The 17,881-nt window shown below is 39.4% G+C and overlaps 1 protein-coding gene across 6 annotated transcripts in view; it reads right to left on the bottom strand.

The window, feature by feature from the left end:
- NUP93 (nucleoporin 93) overlaps nucleotides 1-17,881 on the bottom strand; it is a 113,100-nt gene that overhangs the window by 82,673 nt on the left and 12,546 nt on the right. For all 6 annotated transcript variants that reach the window (XM_035282058.3, XM_035282056.3, XM_078358235.1 and 3 more), the window contains exons 2-3: nucleotides 11,775-11,967; nucleotides 1,920-2,037 (exon numbers count right to left, since the gene is read on the bottom strand). In XM_035282058.3, the coding sequence (XP_035137949.1) occupies nucleotides 1,920-2,037; nucleotides 11,775-11,953 (297 nt within the window). In that variant the 5' untranslated portion in view covers nucleotides 11,954-11,967. The remainder of the gene's footprint in view (nucleotides 1-1,919; nucleotides 2,038-11,774; nucleotides 11,968-17,881) is intronic.

Here is a 17,881-nt window from a genome sequence, read left to right as displayed (position 1 = left end):
GGTGCTGTCCTTATGACAGTGAGTTCTTATGCAATCTGGTGTAAGTGTGTGGCACCTGCCCCTCGCCACCACTCTTTCTCGCTCCTGCTTTCACCATTTGATGTGCAAGCTCCTGCTTTGCCTTTTGCCATGAGTAAAGCTCCCTGAGGCCTCCCCAGAGGCAGATGCTGGTACTATGCTTCTGGTACAGTCTGCAGAACTGTAAGCCAACTGAACCTCTTTTCTTTATATATTACCTAGTCTCAGGTATGTCTTTATAGCAATGTAAGAATGACCAAATACAGGGGGTCTCACTATGTTGCCCAGGCTGGTCCTGAACCAGGCTCAAGCAATCTTCCCACCTCAGCCTCTTGCCATGCAGGGATTACAGGCATGAGCTACTGTGCCTGGCCAAGAGGTAAACTTTTGAAATGGAAGCATCCTTAATCTCAAATTTCAAAGATTCCTAGTGGTACAGGACCAAAGCTCTGATGTGCCCATTCCAAATTAAGAAATTCTCTTTGATGTAACTAAGCATACATTGTTAGAAAACCATCTAATGGCAGTGTGGAAGAAGGGTATTCTTCCATTAAATAGAAGGTTAGATGAGATGATCATTATGACTCAATACATTTATAAACCTGTCAATAACTTAAGGTAAAAAAATGGAGTATCACATCACTGGAGATGCATGAAGTACATCACAAAATGCTGCTAACTATTCCAAATACCTACTCCGTGAATATCAAAGAAAATGTAAAAAAGTTTTACATTTCTTAGTATTTTTAACATTGAAAACAAACAAAAAACCTTTCAGCAAGTGCCATTTCGTTCCACATTATTAGGGATGCTCCCAAAATATACGGTGATTATTCATCCCTGTTATACATATTTGCTAATAGAGAGCCTCAAGCAGTTGTAAGGGGGAGGAGGACTAAAACTTAAAAAAAAAAAGTTTAAAAAGTTAAGTATACATGCCATTTTAAGATTACATGGAAATGAGAAGTATCTATAAGTTGACAGGCAAATATGATCTAGCATATAAAACTGGAAAAACTGGATTTCCATACTTTGGGAACATACTAGCAATAGGAAAAAATATCTATAGTTCTTCAACTCTCAACTCAAAATAGTTTTAGGTTTCTGAATTGAAATAAATGCAGTAGAAACGTAGCCATTAGATGGATTAAAATTGTTCTTAGAAAGGGTAAGGGGTAGAGTATTAACTCAAATGAGCCCAAATAATATTGCCCATTTTTAATGATTTAAAAAAAAATGGTGTCCCACTGTCCCTTCACTCTAATGCAAATGCAATGTTGCAATTCCTCAAAACTCAACAGACTGTGAGTTTTCTTCTTAACAATTTTATGTCAGTTTCTGATTAGATTAAAACAGCTATCAATTGCTGGTGGCATATTTGGTTAAATGAGACTGGAGTACTCTATTAGACCATTTCCTGGTGCCACTAATGCAGCCAAACACTTCTTGGAAATCATTGAGTAGGTTTCAGTAAATAGTACTCTAAGTTTTCCCCAGCTCTCTGCCAACCAATACAAGCAAGATGTAAAAAAGAAATGTGGAAGACGAATAGTAAAATTATTTGAGATCTAGCAAAGAAAAGCAAAAGAAACTTGCGACTAATGTCTCTGAGCCTTGGATTAAGCCCAAGGAAGAAAGAGAAATCTGTTCTCCTAATTATAATAATCTAAAAAGTGCAGGTTGGAATTGCTTTCTTAAATTCAGCCACACAGAGAGCTCTGAAAATAACCCAATGTTTCCCACTATACCTCCAAAGCTGAATCTACTGTCCTCTTAATATCTGAGGAAGAAGAAAACTAACAAAGAAAACTGAAATTCCTTAATCAGCTGGTTAATAAAGGGCCAGGTTCTTCGGCCTGGGTTATATGCTCCAGGTTCCACCTATACTTGGCAGCCCTTACCTGAATGTCTGTGTCCTTCACAGGCTCGAGAGGCTCAAAGGTGGTGGCTGCACTCAGACTCTCCAGTCGCTGGGAGATGTGGGATATGTCAAGTCCCCGAGATCCAAGGAGAACTGACCTATGTGAGGATACAGAATAGGAAGATATAAGTACTGGGAAAAGTAGGATTAGGACATCTAATATGCTTCATCAAATACTGGAGAGTATTTTTAATTCAAAACTTCCTATATACTGTCCGGATACATTGTTGTTTTATATCTTTCCATAGATATCTATGACCTGGACTAAGAGCCAAAACACTGTAATTTGTAGTAACAGATTCAAGTTCTAATCATGCCTGAATTTGAGTGAGAGCCTTGTCTAGAATAAAACAATATTACTACCACAGGCTAGGCTGCTCCAAACACTTCACAGTAAAGAAACCCATGAGGTACATGCTATCATTCATCCTCAAATTACAAATGAGAGAACTAAGGTACAAAGAGGTTAACCAGCTTGCCCAAAGTCACAGAGTCGGGAAGTGGCAGAGGCAGGTCATCTAGTTCTGTGGCACAACTCCTTGTTTTTGTTTTTTTGTTTTTTGAGACAGAGTCTTGCTCTGTCACCTAGACTGGAGTACAGTGCCACAATCTCGGCTCACTCCACCTCCACCTCCCAGGTTGTAGAGCACGACACTTAACTACCATCCTACACTTACAGCCTCTATAGAACATTGCAGAAGTTTCAGAAGTAACCTGGTACAATGTCATTCATGAACTGAGGAAACTAAGGGTTCAAGGTGATCAATGATTTGTCCAGGGGCAATCATACCAGAATCCAAGGTCAGTTCTCCATGGCTTCCTTTCAAAAGCCAAACACCATGTCCAGTACGTCTGCAGGTTTCCTCTATGCTGCCCAGTCTAATAATATAGGAGGCTGTTATCTGACCAGTAAATGCTTTTGGAGAGAAATGGTAATAATATAGCCAGCTTTATTTCTACTTATCTGGGGCAATGTAACAATGCAAGAGTTATTATTCAATGAAAAGGTCACACTAATATCTAAAACACTCTCTGGAAAAAAAGAAACTGATGGGAACTCAATATTTTGTTTTAGTATTTATTTTATTTTATTTGAGACAGGGTCTTGCTATGTTGCCCAGGCTGGCCTTAAACTCCTGGCCAAGTGATCCTCCTGCCTCAGCCTCGAAAAGTGCTAGGAATACAGCTGTGAACCACCACATACAGTGCAATTAATTTGTAGACTGTTTTTGGATTATAAATTAGTACTGAGAACTCCCACTGATAACATTTGTGTTCACTTTGAGTAACTTAGAAGTAGTCAGAGAATTTGGCAGCACATGTAACCATAACACCTACAGGTATAACACCTAAAATTTTTTATCCTGAACTAAGACTTACTGAAGAAGAGAAAGGATTTCACATGTGTAGTTCTAATCCAATAAATACTACAGCAACAGATTACATTTACCCAGAGGTTCCTTCCTATAGATTTTTGTCTCCTCCAGATCAACTATGTTGCCATCCTTGGGGCTTTCCCTCCAGATGGCCATATCAGATAGACATCTTGCCTGTCTCCTCTAATAATCCTAAACAGTTAACTCTCTAAAAGAGTGGGTCTCCCTTCTCATAAGAAGACACTGATGCAACCAACAAACATGAAAAAAAGCTCAACATCACTGATCATTAGAGAAACACAAATCAAAACCACAACGAGATATCATCTCATGTCAGTCAGAATAGTGATTATTAAAAAGTCAGGAAACAATAGATGTTGGCAAAGCTGTGGAGAAACACGAATGCTTTTACACTGTCAGTAGGAGTATAAATTAGTTCAAATATTGCGGAAGACAGTGTCGGAATTCCTCAAGGATCTAGAAACAGAAATACCATTTGACCCAGCAATCCTATTACTAAGTATATACCCTAAGGAATATAACTCATTCTACTATAAAAACACATGCACACGTATGTTTACCGCAGCACTATTTACAATATCAAAGACTTGGAACCAACTCAAAAGCCCATCAGTGATAGACTGCTTAAAGAAAATGTGGCACATATACACTATGGAGTATTATACAGCCATAAAAAAGAAAAGTTCATGTCCTTTGCAGGGACATGGATGAAGCTGGAAGCCATCATTCTCAGCAAACTGACACAGGAACAGAAAACTACTGCATGTTCTCACTCATAAGCGGGAGTTAACAATGAGAACACATGGACACTGGACACAGGGAGGGGAAGGAACATCACTCACCAGGGCCTGTTGGGGAGGGGGATAAGGGGAGGGAGAGCATTAGGACAAACAGCTAATGCATGTGGGGCTTAAAACCTAGATAACAGGTTAATAAGTGCAGCAAACCACCATGGCACATGTATACTTACATAACAAACCTGCACATTCTGCACATGTATCCTGGAACTTAAAATTAAAAAAAAAAGAGTGGATCTCAACCTTGACTGCACCTTAGAATCACCCAGCTTCAGGAGTAACCTAGTCAAAACTTTCCTCCCAACAATTGTGATTAATTGTGATTAGTACTGGACTCAAACTCCTGAGCTCAAGAGATCCTCCTGTCTCAGCCTCCCAGGTAGCAAGGACTATGGATGCTTGCCAGTGTGCCCAGCTTTATAATTCATCATTTAAAGTATACAATTTGGTTATTTTTTTTTTTTTTTTTTTTTGAGACAGAGCCTCACTATTGCCCAGGATGGAGTGCAGTGCTGCAATCTCAGCTCTCTGTAACCTCTGCCTCTCAGGTTCAAGCAATTCTCATACCTCAGCCTCTTGAGTAGCTGGGACTACAGATGCATGCCACCACATTCAGCTAATTTTTGTATTTACTTGAGATGGGGTTTCTCCATGTTGACCAACCTGGGCTTGAACTCCTGGTTCAAATGATCTGCCTACCTTGACCTCAAAGTGCTGGGATTATAGGCATGAGCCACCATACCTAGCCTACAATTCAGTGATATTTTATGTATTGATAGAATTGCACAACCATCACTACAATTAATTTTAGAATATTTTCATCACCCCCAAAAGCAACGCCTAACCAACAGGTGGTGATTCTCCATTTTCCCCACATCTCCCCCATCCCATGGCAACTACTAATCTACTTTGTCTCTATAAATTTGCCTATTCTGGACATTGCTTGTTACAGGTAAATTTTCAGTGCCACAAGGAAGTAACATATAAACTTAATTTAACATAAATTTAATTTTTCTCAGCAAGGCAATTTTATGCAGAAAGGGTGCTTCCGTTAGCCATCTTGCCACAAGAGGACACTGAACAAAGGAGGCAGGGCCGTTTATACCTAATGCAGCCACCCTACTGCTGTGTCCTGATTCCATTGGCTGCAACTGGACTTCACAGTCTAGGCTGTACCTGACTGGCTAACAACTAAAAACTTTTCTAAAGAGGTAAAGGCAGAGGAGAACAAAGGAAAAGTGGAAATAACTTGAGAAATGCTTAGAGAAGCAATAACATTTCCAAATAAGAAATCAGAAAAAGCTATGACCTAAGACTGCCTAGGCTTGTCCATGCATGTCAGGGCCAATATCTAGGTTAAAGTGTTAAGAACTAAGAACACAGGATACATTTATTTCTTTATTATGACTAACAGCCACTTTAAGATTATTAGCAAAAGCTTTACAGTAAATTAACCTTGGAAGAAAAAATTATTTATTCATAATGAACCAAGAGGAAAGCTTTGAAGAGGAACATTTTATTTATTCTTATTTCCTATATTGCTCATAAATACAATCACACAATATACCATCTTGATAACTGGCTTCTTTCATTTAGCATAATGCCTTCAGGGTTTATTCATGTTGAAACATGTATTAGTACTTCATTCCTTTTTACTGCCAAATAGTATTCCATTGCATGGACATACCACATTTTATGTATCCATTCATCAGTGGATGGGCACTTGGATTATTGCTGCTTTTTGGCTATTAGTTTTAAAAGTTGCCATGAACATTCCTGCACAAATTTTTGTGAGAGTATATATTTCCATTTCTCTTAGGTATACACGTAGGAGTGGAATTGCTGGGTCATATGATAACCCTATGCTTAATCTTTTGAGGAACTGCCAGACTGTTTTCCAAAGCAACCATACCATTTTACATTCCCACCAGCAATGTATAAAGATTTCAATTTTTCCCACATCCTTGCCAAAACTTGTTACTATCTTTTTTATTACAGCCACTGTAGTGGCCCGCCCTTTTAAAGCTATTATAGAAAAAAATTAAAACACAAAAATAGTAAACCTCCTTATACCCATTACCCAGCCCCAACAATCTGCATGTTGTAGCCAACCCTGTTTCATCTACATTCCTATTTTTCTCTATCAACCAATATGCTTATTTTGAAGCATAGCCAAGATATTGCCTAACTTTTTCATAACTTTTAAATTTGTGTTTGTTTAAATAGAGTCCAAATAAGGTCTCTACTTGTTGATGATTAATACGCCTTCTAAATCTCTTTTCATCTACAGATTGCCCCTCTATCTCATTTTTTCTTATAATCTCTTTGTTGAAGATTCTGAATTATTTAACTTGGAAAGCAGTGTTACTCAAGCTTTAAACTTACATGTGATGACAAAAGTGCAGAGCAGAAAAAAAAAGGCATTTGAATCACCTGGAAAGCTTGTTAAAATATAGATTCTAATTTAATAGGTCTACAATGGGCCTGAGAGTCTCTATTTCTAAAAAGCTCGTGGTTGATTCTGATGTTGATCCACTGACTAGACTCAAAGTAGCAAGGCTATGGTTTCCTACAGAACACATTTTACTGACTGACTCCCCATGCTATCATTTAACAGACTCCTTTATCCTCTGTATTTCCTGTAAATTCAAAGTTCTAAGGGTTTGATTTCCTGCAAATTCAAAGTTCCAAGACTAAGGTGCCAATATTTTCATGGCTAGATTACTATACACTCTTCATCAAGAAGTATTTAAAGCCTGGTTATCTCTGTCTGAAATATTTGCAGTCTTGATGATGATTGCTTAGATCCATTTACTCCTCAGTGGTTGCAAAATGGTGGTATCCTAATTCCATCTTTATTAGCTGAAATACTTCCATTCCAAGAAACTCCTTTAATCAACTATGTAATTACCCCGAATAATGAGTTGTTTCTCCAGCATTCTCCAAAGATGACCAATGAGTCTTGTTTTAGTATAATAAACTCATACATTTTAAATATATTTGATATGTTTCAATCCAATGCAGTTATTATCCTAATTGATGATCAAATCATCTCATCTTTAGCCAGTAGAAGTCCTTCAACTTGGTTTCTGAGTCCTTTTGACATGACTGCCCCAGATCATTTGTTGAAAAGACTATTCTTTTCACATTGAATGGTTTAGGCATGCTTGTTAAAAATCAGCTGATCACAGACATGGGTTTATTTCTGGATTAATAATTCTATTCCATCAATCTATATGTCTATCCTTATGCCAGTCCATGGTCTTAATTACTGTGACTCTGTAATAAGTTTTGAAATTGCAAGTGTGACTCTTCCAACTTTCTTCAGTTTAAAGATTGTTTTGGCTATTCTAGGTCCCTTGCATTTCCATATGGATTTTAGAATCAACTTGTCACTTTCTGCAAAAAATCCCAGCTGGGATTTTGATAGAGACTCTGTTAAATCCATAGGCCAATTCAGGGAGTATTAACATCTTACTATTAAGTCTTCTAATCCATGAACATGGGCTGTCTTTCACCTGCTTTGTTATACAAATGACAGAGTACTAAACACTTTTCTCTACCCTGCATTTTTTACTTAATAATATGTCTTGGAATCATTCCATGTTACTGTATATTCTCATTCCTTTGTACTACTGAAGAATTCTCTACTACATAGACATACAACATTATTCAACTACTCCCCTATTGATGGACATTTCTTTGAGTTGTTACCAATTTTTGCTATTACAAATAACACTGTAACGAATATCCTTGTGCACAAGTTTCTTTGTGTGTGTTTTTGCCAGTGTATATTTGGGATAAAACCCTAGATGTGGGCTTTCTGGGTCAATTTTGCTAGCTATGTCTAAATTTTGTCCCATGGCGCTGTACTCTACCAGAGAGACATAAGAATGCATCCAGTGCCAAAACAATTTTAATGTATACCAGGGTTGAGAACGTCAGAACTTAAAAATTAGCTATTAGAATTCTTAGAAGAGAAAGCTCATCTAAGTGAGTGACACCTGCAGAAACTGTTCAGTGTGCGGCTTTTGCAGTATATGGTTTATGCAGTGCATATTCAGGGAGAGAAAGAACTGATGAAGGAGGCAGGGAATCTAGGGTAGGGATGACTTTATAAATAAAGGCTGTACTAGAAACTTTCAGTTTGTAAGAGTGGAAAAATTCTTAGAAGGTTCCCTACCTTCTATCTACCTCAATTCCCAAAAGCCAGGCAGTCCCCATGAGCAGAAAGTCATGGAAGTTAGAGTCTCCTTCCTGTCCCAGGAGAGTAAAAGGACAAGGACTGTTCCCAGCATACATGGGGAGCATATAAAATGTCAGAAGGCCTGAGTTCAGGTCTCATCTGTCACTTACTGAAAATCTTAAATACATCACCTTTCCAGGCCTCAGTTTCTTCCTCTGTTAAATGTGGGTGAAAAAATGCCTATCCTACTACTCGGGCACTGTAAGACCAATCAGGAGAGTGCCTATCCTTCAGAAACTGTAAAGTACCATACAAATACGAGGAATTCTTACTAAGTGGGATTTGAAATTCTGGCTTGACCACTCACTATTTGACTTTTTTCAAGTTTAAAATACAGATAACACTTTCACAGGGTTATTTTAAAAATAAATTATATTAATGCGTATAACGTGTGTGGCACAGTGCCTGACAAACAGTAAGAGCTTAAACAACAGCTTATAGTATTATCACAAAGAGTTATAATTTGCTGTATAACTTTGGGAAAAACAAATGTTTATATACGCTTTGCATGAACCTGGAGAAGTATGTGAAAAAATAAGCAAATTAATAACATTGGTTACCTTGGATGACAAAGTTAGGGAGAATAAATGACTGCTGGTTTTTTCTTTATACATTAGGTTGTCTGATTTCAGAGTCTGAATGGAAAAATCCAGTGTGGTGTCTTCAATGAGAAAAGAGGGGTATGCAATTGATGATGGGCACCCTCCGACCTCCTGAGCTCAGGCAATCCTCCTGTCTCAGCCTCCTGAGTAGCTGGGACTACAGGGGTGTGCCACCATGCCCAGCTAATTTTTTGTAGACAGGTTTTTGCCATGTTGTCCAGGTGGTCTTGAATTCCTGAAGAGATTCACCTGCCTCAGCCTCTCAAAGTGCTGGTGTTAGAGGCACGAGCCATGGCACCCAGCTCAATATTCTGTTTTAGTTGTTCAATGTACACATGAGCATTCATACATTTTACTCAATATTCTGTTTTAGTTGTTCAATGTACACATGAGCATTCATTCATTTTATTATTTACACTAAGAGTCAGCAAACTTTGTAAACAGCAGATAGTAAACATTTCCAGCTTTGCAGGGCACATGATCTCTGTCAAAACTACTCAACTCTGAAACTGTAACACAAAAGCGACACAGACAACACAAATAAGCCTGGCTGTGTTCCAATAAAACTTTAAGGCTGGATGTGGCTCATGGGCTGCAAATGCCCTAATTTACACCTTGTTGTAAGCATACTCTTCTTTATGTGTGAAAAAATTTAATGATTTTAAGACATCAAAAACACACATTTAAAAAAAAACTATCGAATCTAGTCTCTAAAACTATTCAACGGTGTATTTGGACAATAAACGAATTTGGCACAAAACTTTTCAATCTTAAATCTATAATCTAAAATCTTAAAGACAGAATTTTCTTTCAAAACTTATTTCATATAAGAAATTTTTTCCTACTCAATTCTCTCTTCTGCCCTCATCCTGTATGTACTAAAATATTCACACCACACTTTATGTGTCTGCCTATCAAGAAGATGGAAAAATAGTTATCAGCCCTTTGGTTTCTTTTTAAGCACCTGCCCCACCCTATAACCATTCTTTTGACATTCCAACTTCCTCCTCCCTAAAATAATGAATTTAAGGTAGAACGAGATGAAAAAGAATGGAAATTTACAAGAAAGGGAACATGACCGATAGTTGTTACCAAGAAAACATTTTTCCTTTTTGCTCTTAATAGGCTGTAAAGCTGATGTAATTAAATTATAACTATAGCAACTCAGCTGGCATCATGGGCCTTTCGCTCCAGCAGCATCTTTGCACACAGCACAGAGCCTGCATGCTCAAGACTCGGGGTAACTGTAGGCAGCCAGGAGCAGCAGGTAAGGAGCCTGCAGGGAAGGCAAGTTAGCAGAAGTGTCTAAAGGCTGATTGGGCTGTGAGAAAGTGTAGGGAAGCAGTTAGCTGCATTCAGCTGAAAGGCTGCAGGGTAAAAAATCCCTGCCCAGGTTCCTCTGACTTGCCTTTACCAATGCCAACAGAACCAAAACTAACTATTTTAGAAAATAGCATTTTGGGGAGGTCTAAAGAAGAATTTCCACAATATCCTTACTGACTCGACAGAGCAGCCAAAACATTCAGCTCTCAAGAACAAGAACATAGCCCACTCCTACATAATACTCCTGTGACATCTATTAAATGCTTAGAGCAGACAACATCCCACATTCACACCAGCACTTTGTTCTTTCTCAAGTTCAAGGAATGAAGACTGAGGAGATGACTGACAATTTCCCATATTTTCTGCACAGAATCTCAGTGTGTTTCCAGACCCATGAAAGGCACAAGAAGCAGCACCCTCTCCATCCTCCCATGCCCTTCGATCATGGTTTAAAGAGTATGTGCTCTGGAGTCAACCCCACTAGGTGTGAATCCTTACTTTACCACTCACCAGCTGTGTGATCTGAGACAGTTATTTGCCTTCCCTGAGCCTTTGTTGCTCAACTGTAATATGCAGATTGTAGCCTAACGATGGTTGTAAAAATTAAGCAAAATCTTAAGTCTAGCCAGTTTGTAGCATATGGTAAGTAATGAGTACATCATATTTCTTAAGGAAAGCAGCATGATTTTTTCCTGCCCCACTCCCCACATTATAAGCTCCTTGAGAGCAAGAACCATGTCTAATTCATGGTGTAGTCCCAGAGATGGTCCAGACCTGGCATAGCATGAACCCTAAACACATGTCTGTAGAATCAACAGCCCAACTGAAGCTGTGTGGCAGCAGTGGCTTCCAGCCCAGTCAGTCAGCACTTTTCCCCAGCTGCACTCTCTTGGGGCTCACCCACTCTCCTCTTCTACAATCAGCTAGGAAGCACTGAATTTCCAAGGCCTTTCAGAAGCAGCCTCCCAGGTCACTGATAACAACCAGACAGAATCACTCCTCACTTAGATGGTTTCTCATCATTAACTATTCATCAATTTCTTCCAAATCCTCTAAAAAAACTGTGCTCATCACTGAGTGCTCTCTGGCTTTCATGGTAACACTTATCTGTGGGGCACATATGTATTAACATACTTCCGGGAGACATTTATGACCAATGGTCACTGGACTCAAGCAGGAACTACTGTGACCAGTTTCAGCATGACAGAGCTCTTTCACTCCTTCCCGCCTTGTGATTACCTCTCACTGTGATACAGGCTCATAGCTTGGTCAGGTAGACAGGCTAGAAAACCTGACAGGCAGGGAAACAAACCAAGCCTGCTGTCCTGTTTACAAAACCTTTCTGAATTCCCAAAAACCTGGCTAGTGGCTGTCATTCACAGACTGCATCTGAATTCAAGGCAGGAAAGAAGAAACAGATCCTGCCCCCAAGCCACCCAATACCAATGCTGCCTCCCTACCAGTACTTACGCCTTGACATCTGCTGTCTCCTGGGACGTGCGTGTGAGGGTTCGGGAACGCAGGCGCTCACCCGCCTGCTGGATCTCCTGTAAGTTCCGTTCCACATGGGGAAGCTCTGAGATGCCCTCAGTCTCAGCAGCAAGCTGTTCAGCTTGCTGAAGGAGCTCACCAAAGCCATCAGTATCCATTGGAGATGCAGATCCTAGATGGGAGAAAAAAATGAAAAGATCTAAATCAAGGGAAAGACAGGTTTCAAACACTGCCTGAATCTGTTACAAGCTTAACAAAACAGCAGAACTTTTTGTAAACAGATGAGGACACAGCTCATCAACAAGCAGGATTTGTTCCTGAACATAGCCCAAGAACAGGCCTGACAGAGAAAATGAGTCAGGCTGTGAAAAAAACAGATCATTTCTGTGCATACTGACAGCCCAAGATTGATTTCTGCCATTAGAACAAATGCACAGATAATCAAGTCACAGACTAGAATTCCTGCCTCCTTCCACAGACTCAAAGCAGATAAGGAAATGGAAACCATCGTGGCAAGCTCTAGGAGGCTTAAAGAACAGTCATCCTGCACCTTTTATTCTCCACCCATCTTAGAAAAACACTATCACCCCAAAAGCACCAGACTACGTACAAGACCTTATCTCAAATAATCCTCACAATGACTCTGTGAGGCTCCTGGGTAGAAAAAGAACCAATTCCAGTCCACAGAGGCTGAGTTACATGCCGAGAATACTCCCTATTGTGATTTGGTTGAACCAAGACCGGGAAAACATAGGCATTCTTCGGACTAACCACCACTAACTCTCCCTCTCTCCTCTACTGTTACTCTAACACACCTGCTCCTTCACTAGCATAGAAATTCATTTTTTTTTTTTAAATACTCATGTCCAGGTCTCCATTCACACATTCTTTATCTTACAAAGTTACTGAGAGCACAGACCTGTGCCTCCTTGTTATTTGAGACATTCAGAACATTAGATTTGTTACTGCACCTACTACTTTTAGAAATGCCGTTACTACTAATTATACTCATATAAATGGTATCTGACTTCTAGACTGTGAATATTAGCAAGACCACAACAACTGATTCACCAACAACTGATCTAGAAAAGCCCTATGAAGAGTGTTGATACTTGATAGTGTACATTTGTGAATCTTACATATAAGAATAGTACAGAATATATACTGTACTATTCTTGTATAGGTTCTTGACCAAGAGAATGTTTTTAATTCCTACCACTAATTAAATCAACAGAAGATTTAAAAGTATCACTATGGTAAGAAAATTGGCTGGGCATGGTGGATCATGCCTGTAATCCCAGCACTCTTGGGAGGCCAAGGTGGGCAGATCGCCTGATGTCAGGAGTTTGAGACCAGCCTGGCCAACATGGCAAAACCCCGTCTCTACTAAAAATACAAAAATTAGCTGAGTGTGGTGGCATGCATCTATAAACCCAGCTACTAGGGAGGCTGAGGCAGGAGAATCACTTGAACCCAGGAAGCAGAAGGTTGCAGTGAGCCAAGATCATGCCACTGCATTCCAGCCCGGGTGACAGAGCGAGACCCTGTCTCAAAAAAAAAAAGAAGAAAAAGAGAAAAAGAAGATTTACATTGCTAAAAAGTTTAGAAGAAAACTTTTTGTTAAAAAAAAATTACTTGTACAATAGCTGTTTTTATTTATTTTTTTTGGAGAGAGTATCGCTCTGTTACCAGGCTGTAATACAGTAGTGCAATCTTGACTCACAGCAACCTCTGCCTCCCCGGTTCAAGGGTTTCTCATGCCTCAGCCTCCCGAGTAGCTGGGATTACAGGTGTTTGTGCGCCACCACACCCAGCTGGGGTGACATTACCAGCTTTTTAATATTTTCAGTAGAGAGAGGGTTTCGCCATGTTGGCCAGGCTGGTATTGAATTCCTGGCCGCCCATCCACCATAGCCTCCCAAAGTGCTGGGATTACAGGCGTGAACCACCATCCCTGTAGATACTTTTCTTCCTTTAAACCCACAGCTTCTTTTGCACATGTGAAATGCCACTGGTTTAGAATTGTAGTTACAACATTAATGTAATATATAATTATATCTTAGCTATGAAGCACAGGTTACTATTAAAAGGACACTGTTACTGCCATAAATCCACAGCAGGAGAAGAAGAAGTTTTAAAAATGAGCATTAAAGAACATTAACTTTAAAGGCAAGGGCACAAGGTTAAAACAAAAAGTAACTCAGCTGGAGTAAACATAAAGATACTTTGGTATTCTTTATGAAGTTCCAAGCTGACTTTAATCTTCAACAAAAATTCATGTACACAGTAACTCATAACCTCAAGTTTCTAAATAATTATTGTAATTTTTTGACCCAATATATTCAGGCTGTAACTTTCTATCTTTATTTGTGAGAAAATGGGGATGGCAGAATTAGGAAGTTATCCTTAGGAAGAGAAGAAGAAACAGAAGAATTAGGAAGAGAGGGGAATTTTTAAAGTGCTTCAACCTGATGGAGAAATGTGTTTTCCCAGGAATGTTTAAGGCCAATGACATTCCACTAATTACAAAATACCATGGTCATTTGCAAGAAAGGGAAAGAAAAGAAAAGCATTGCTTTCTCTGGAACCCCATGCCCACCCTGCCCATTATTTTTACTCTAAGATAAAAATAACTTTTCTAATGGAGTCAAGGAAAATACTTTTTTCTTTCTGAAGGAAAACTCTGGAAATCCCAAAGAACTGAATCAAACAAAATTTTTCTATGATTAAAAAAGAAGACAAAGAAAGATAAAGGAAGAAAGAAAGAAATACATCTAATATTTCATTCCTATGTCAGACAAAGGAAATGCTCAACTTCTCAAATGACCAGCCCACTCCAAAGATTTTGAGCAATAAATCTGAGTATAAGTAATAAATCCAAAATCAAAGTCATTTACTTTAACATGGTCCAATAAAGATGTTAAGTTAATGATATAGAATTGTTCTGACAATGGTAAAATAAAGGTTGAATCTCTGAACATCCTAAACGTAATATCTCAAAGCTAGGCTCTAACTTTTCATCTACAAAACCTGCCCCTTGGCCTTCTCAGTGTGTGGTTACTTCATTATTCAGTTGCTTGGACCAAAACCCTCGATGGCCACATAATTCATACCCTACATTCAATCAACTAACAAACCCTTTCAAATCTGCCTTCAAAATATATCCAGAACCTGCCTGTCCTCTCCATCTCTACCTAGGCACCTCCCCACATCCAAGCTGCCTCCCTAGACTCTCTCAGCAGTCTCCCTTCCTAACCTCCTAGCTTCAGCCCTTGCCTCCCAGGCTATTTTGTTTACAGCAACCCAGCAAACAGTAATCCTTCTAGACTCAGTCAGATCACATCCCTTCTCCTTAAACTTCTTGTACAGAGTGAAACCCTACAAAAGGGCCCTACTACCCCTCATCACTCAGACTCATCTCCTGCCCTATCTCCACTCCTTTCATGGGTGCCAGCCACCCTGGGGCCTCTTTGCTGGTCCTCAATGGATCAGGCACATTCCTGCCTTAGAGCTTTTGCACTCCGTGCTTCCTCTACTGGAATGCTCCTCCCCCAGAAAGACTCAAGGCTGACCCCCTGTTTCAGCTCACCTGTCACCCTGCCTGAGGCCAATCTAGAACCTTTTTTAAAAGTACAACCCACTCCCAACACTCCCCTGTCTCCTTTACTTGTCTGTCACATCTGCAAGAATATAAGCTGCACAAGGACAGTGTTTTGTTCACTGACGACCCCAAGCTTCTACAATAGTGCCTGGCACATAGTAGGTACTCATTTGTTGAATGAATAGGAAGGATTTTTCTTCCATTGGTGGAGACTCTGTCCCTCTCAAAGGCTTCCTGCACTCCCTTGCCAAACAGGCACCCACTAGCAGGCAGAGACCTGAACAAAAACATTCCCTTCCAAATACCAACTGATACTTAACATTTCTGAGGCAGCACAGCATAAGGCAGTGACAGTCTAAATGGCATGAATTCACACTTGGTCCAGACTAGGGCTCTCCTTCTAAATATCCAGACCAAAACCAGGTGAACAGAATTACAAATCAAAAGAATAAACAGATATATATAGAAAGAATTTTGCTACATAACTTCAGGGTAGGAATAAAAAGAAAACAAGCTTGTTCTATGTCTGCACAGAAGAAAAAGACAGATATGTATGAAATACCCTATCTGGGAAAAACTGGATCTGTCCTGCATTATTATTAAAACAGTAGAAATTAGTTATACCAAAAAGTTTTATTAAAGTTTCCAAATCTACACATTTTTTGTTACCATCATTGTGCAACTAAATGTATACTGTGACGTATTCATCATCCCATTGCTTTTAGCTTCAATTTATGGCTAATTTCATAAATTTAGGACAATTTTTATCCCTGTCACAAAATAAATATCAATTTAGCCACAAAATATAGAGGTTGAAACACTAAATCTATTTTGACCCAAGACACTAAAAACTAATCAGCAAGCTCTGTCCTGCAGAGACAACTAAAATGATTTTTGAGAGAAAAAGACTGAAGTCCAAGCCTTGTGTTGGGAAAATTTGGCCATGCAGCCTGGACACCAGCTTGGGGAACTACGGAGGAGAGAGGCAGGAGGAAGCAATACTGAGAAACCATGGAAACAGGATCCGGAGCAGTCAATCAGCACAACTGGGGCTGGACAGGAAAAGGCGAGCAGGGACAGCATAACCGCACTAGGGCTCCTCTACCACAGCAGTGACTAAGCCTTTAAGCATGATTGGGAATCCTTTGGTAAGGCAACACTGGCAGGCACTTCAGAAGGCATCGCAAACTATTAGGGCCTTGGGCAACAAATTACTTTCCCTGTAAGCAGGACTTGGCAGAAGTACTACGGAGCCTCCATAGGCTCAACAACCTGGGCAAATGAGAACGTTAAAATGAATGGCAAACTAATTACTGCTGTTAGAAGGCATGATTGTTTATACTTGTGGGGGGAAGGATGAGGAAGGCTTCAAGGGGGCTGGCAATTTTCAGTTTTTTTGATCTGTTGGTTGACAGTGTGCTCACTTTTGAGAAAATTAGTCAATCTAAACTCATGATTTGTGCATCATACTTCAATAAAAGCTCTCCACCCGCCAGCCAAGCAAAAGGACAATGACCCACTGTTTTTCAGAAGCTGCAGTAGGACACCCCACTATGCTAAAAATACTCAGTGGGAAGGTCCCATAATCTAGATCTCTTCATTACACCTAGAGGATGCTGAGCAAATTAACTAAATGAAAAAAGTAAAACCCACAGTTTGAGAGAGATAGCTCCTACCTAGAGCTAAACCAAGGGCTGGCCAATCTTCAACTTCCTCATACTGGTCTGCATTCACCTATCACTGAGTGTTTAAAACGCATGTCCCTTTAGGGCATATCAACATTCACAAATGAGGGGGAAAAAAATTCCCAAACTGTATATAAGATGAAATGAACTAAATATAAAGGCAGAGCAAAAATGCATCAAATAATTTCAGTTCATTTGCTATTAATATGTGAGTCTTAATAATGAAAAATATAATCATTTCCACATTCTGAATATAATAACCATGTTAAATATTTAACTGAGCCAGAAAAGAGTAGATACTTAAATATTCAAACAGCTAAGCACTTCTAAACCATTGTAAATCAGTATTCTCAAAGACTGGGCTCTTCAGGATTTTGTAGGTGGTCTGAATCTTAGTCTGTTTAGTATCCATGCTTATTATATTAAAATGCCCATGTGCCTGTTTTCTGGTATTATTAGTTCATTGGTTTCTTTTCTTTTTAAAGTGTCAGACACAAGTAGAATACCTTTCTTCCTTTACTCAGGGCTTATGGACTCTCAAGCTGGGGAATCATTGAGTCATCCCAGAAATAGCTGTTACTCACTAGTTCTCTTGACTTAAGCCTATGTTACTCCCAGGGTATACTCCAGAAAATTAAAACATCAAAGCTGACAAAGGGAAAAGGATAATGAAACCAAGGAAAATATAAAAGAGTCTCAGAGCCATCCATCCTAGACATATCTACCAAACCCTTGCCCAGTTTCTAGTCTCCTAGGGCAAGAGTGGGCAAACTTCTTCCACAAAAGGATAGGTAGTGAGT

This window comes from Callithrix jacchus, chromosome 20 (assembly GCF_049354715.1).
Source record: "Callithrix jacchus isolate 240 chromosome 20, calJac240_pri, whole genome shotgun sequence".
In the NCBI taxonomy this organism is placed as follows: Eukaryota; Metazoa; Chordata; class Mammalia; order Primates; family Cebidae; genus Callithrix; species Callithrix jacchus.
The sequence above is the reverse complement of the archived record's forward strand: the minus strand, read 5'-3'. Positions and strand labels throughout refer to the sequence as shown.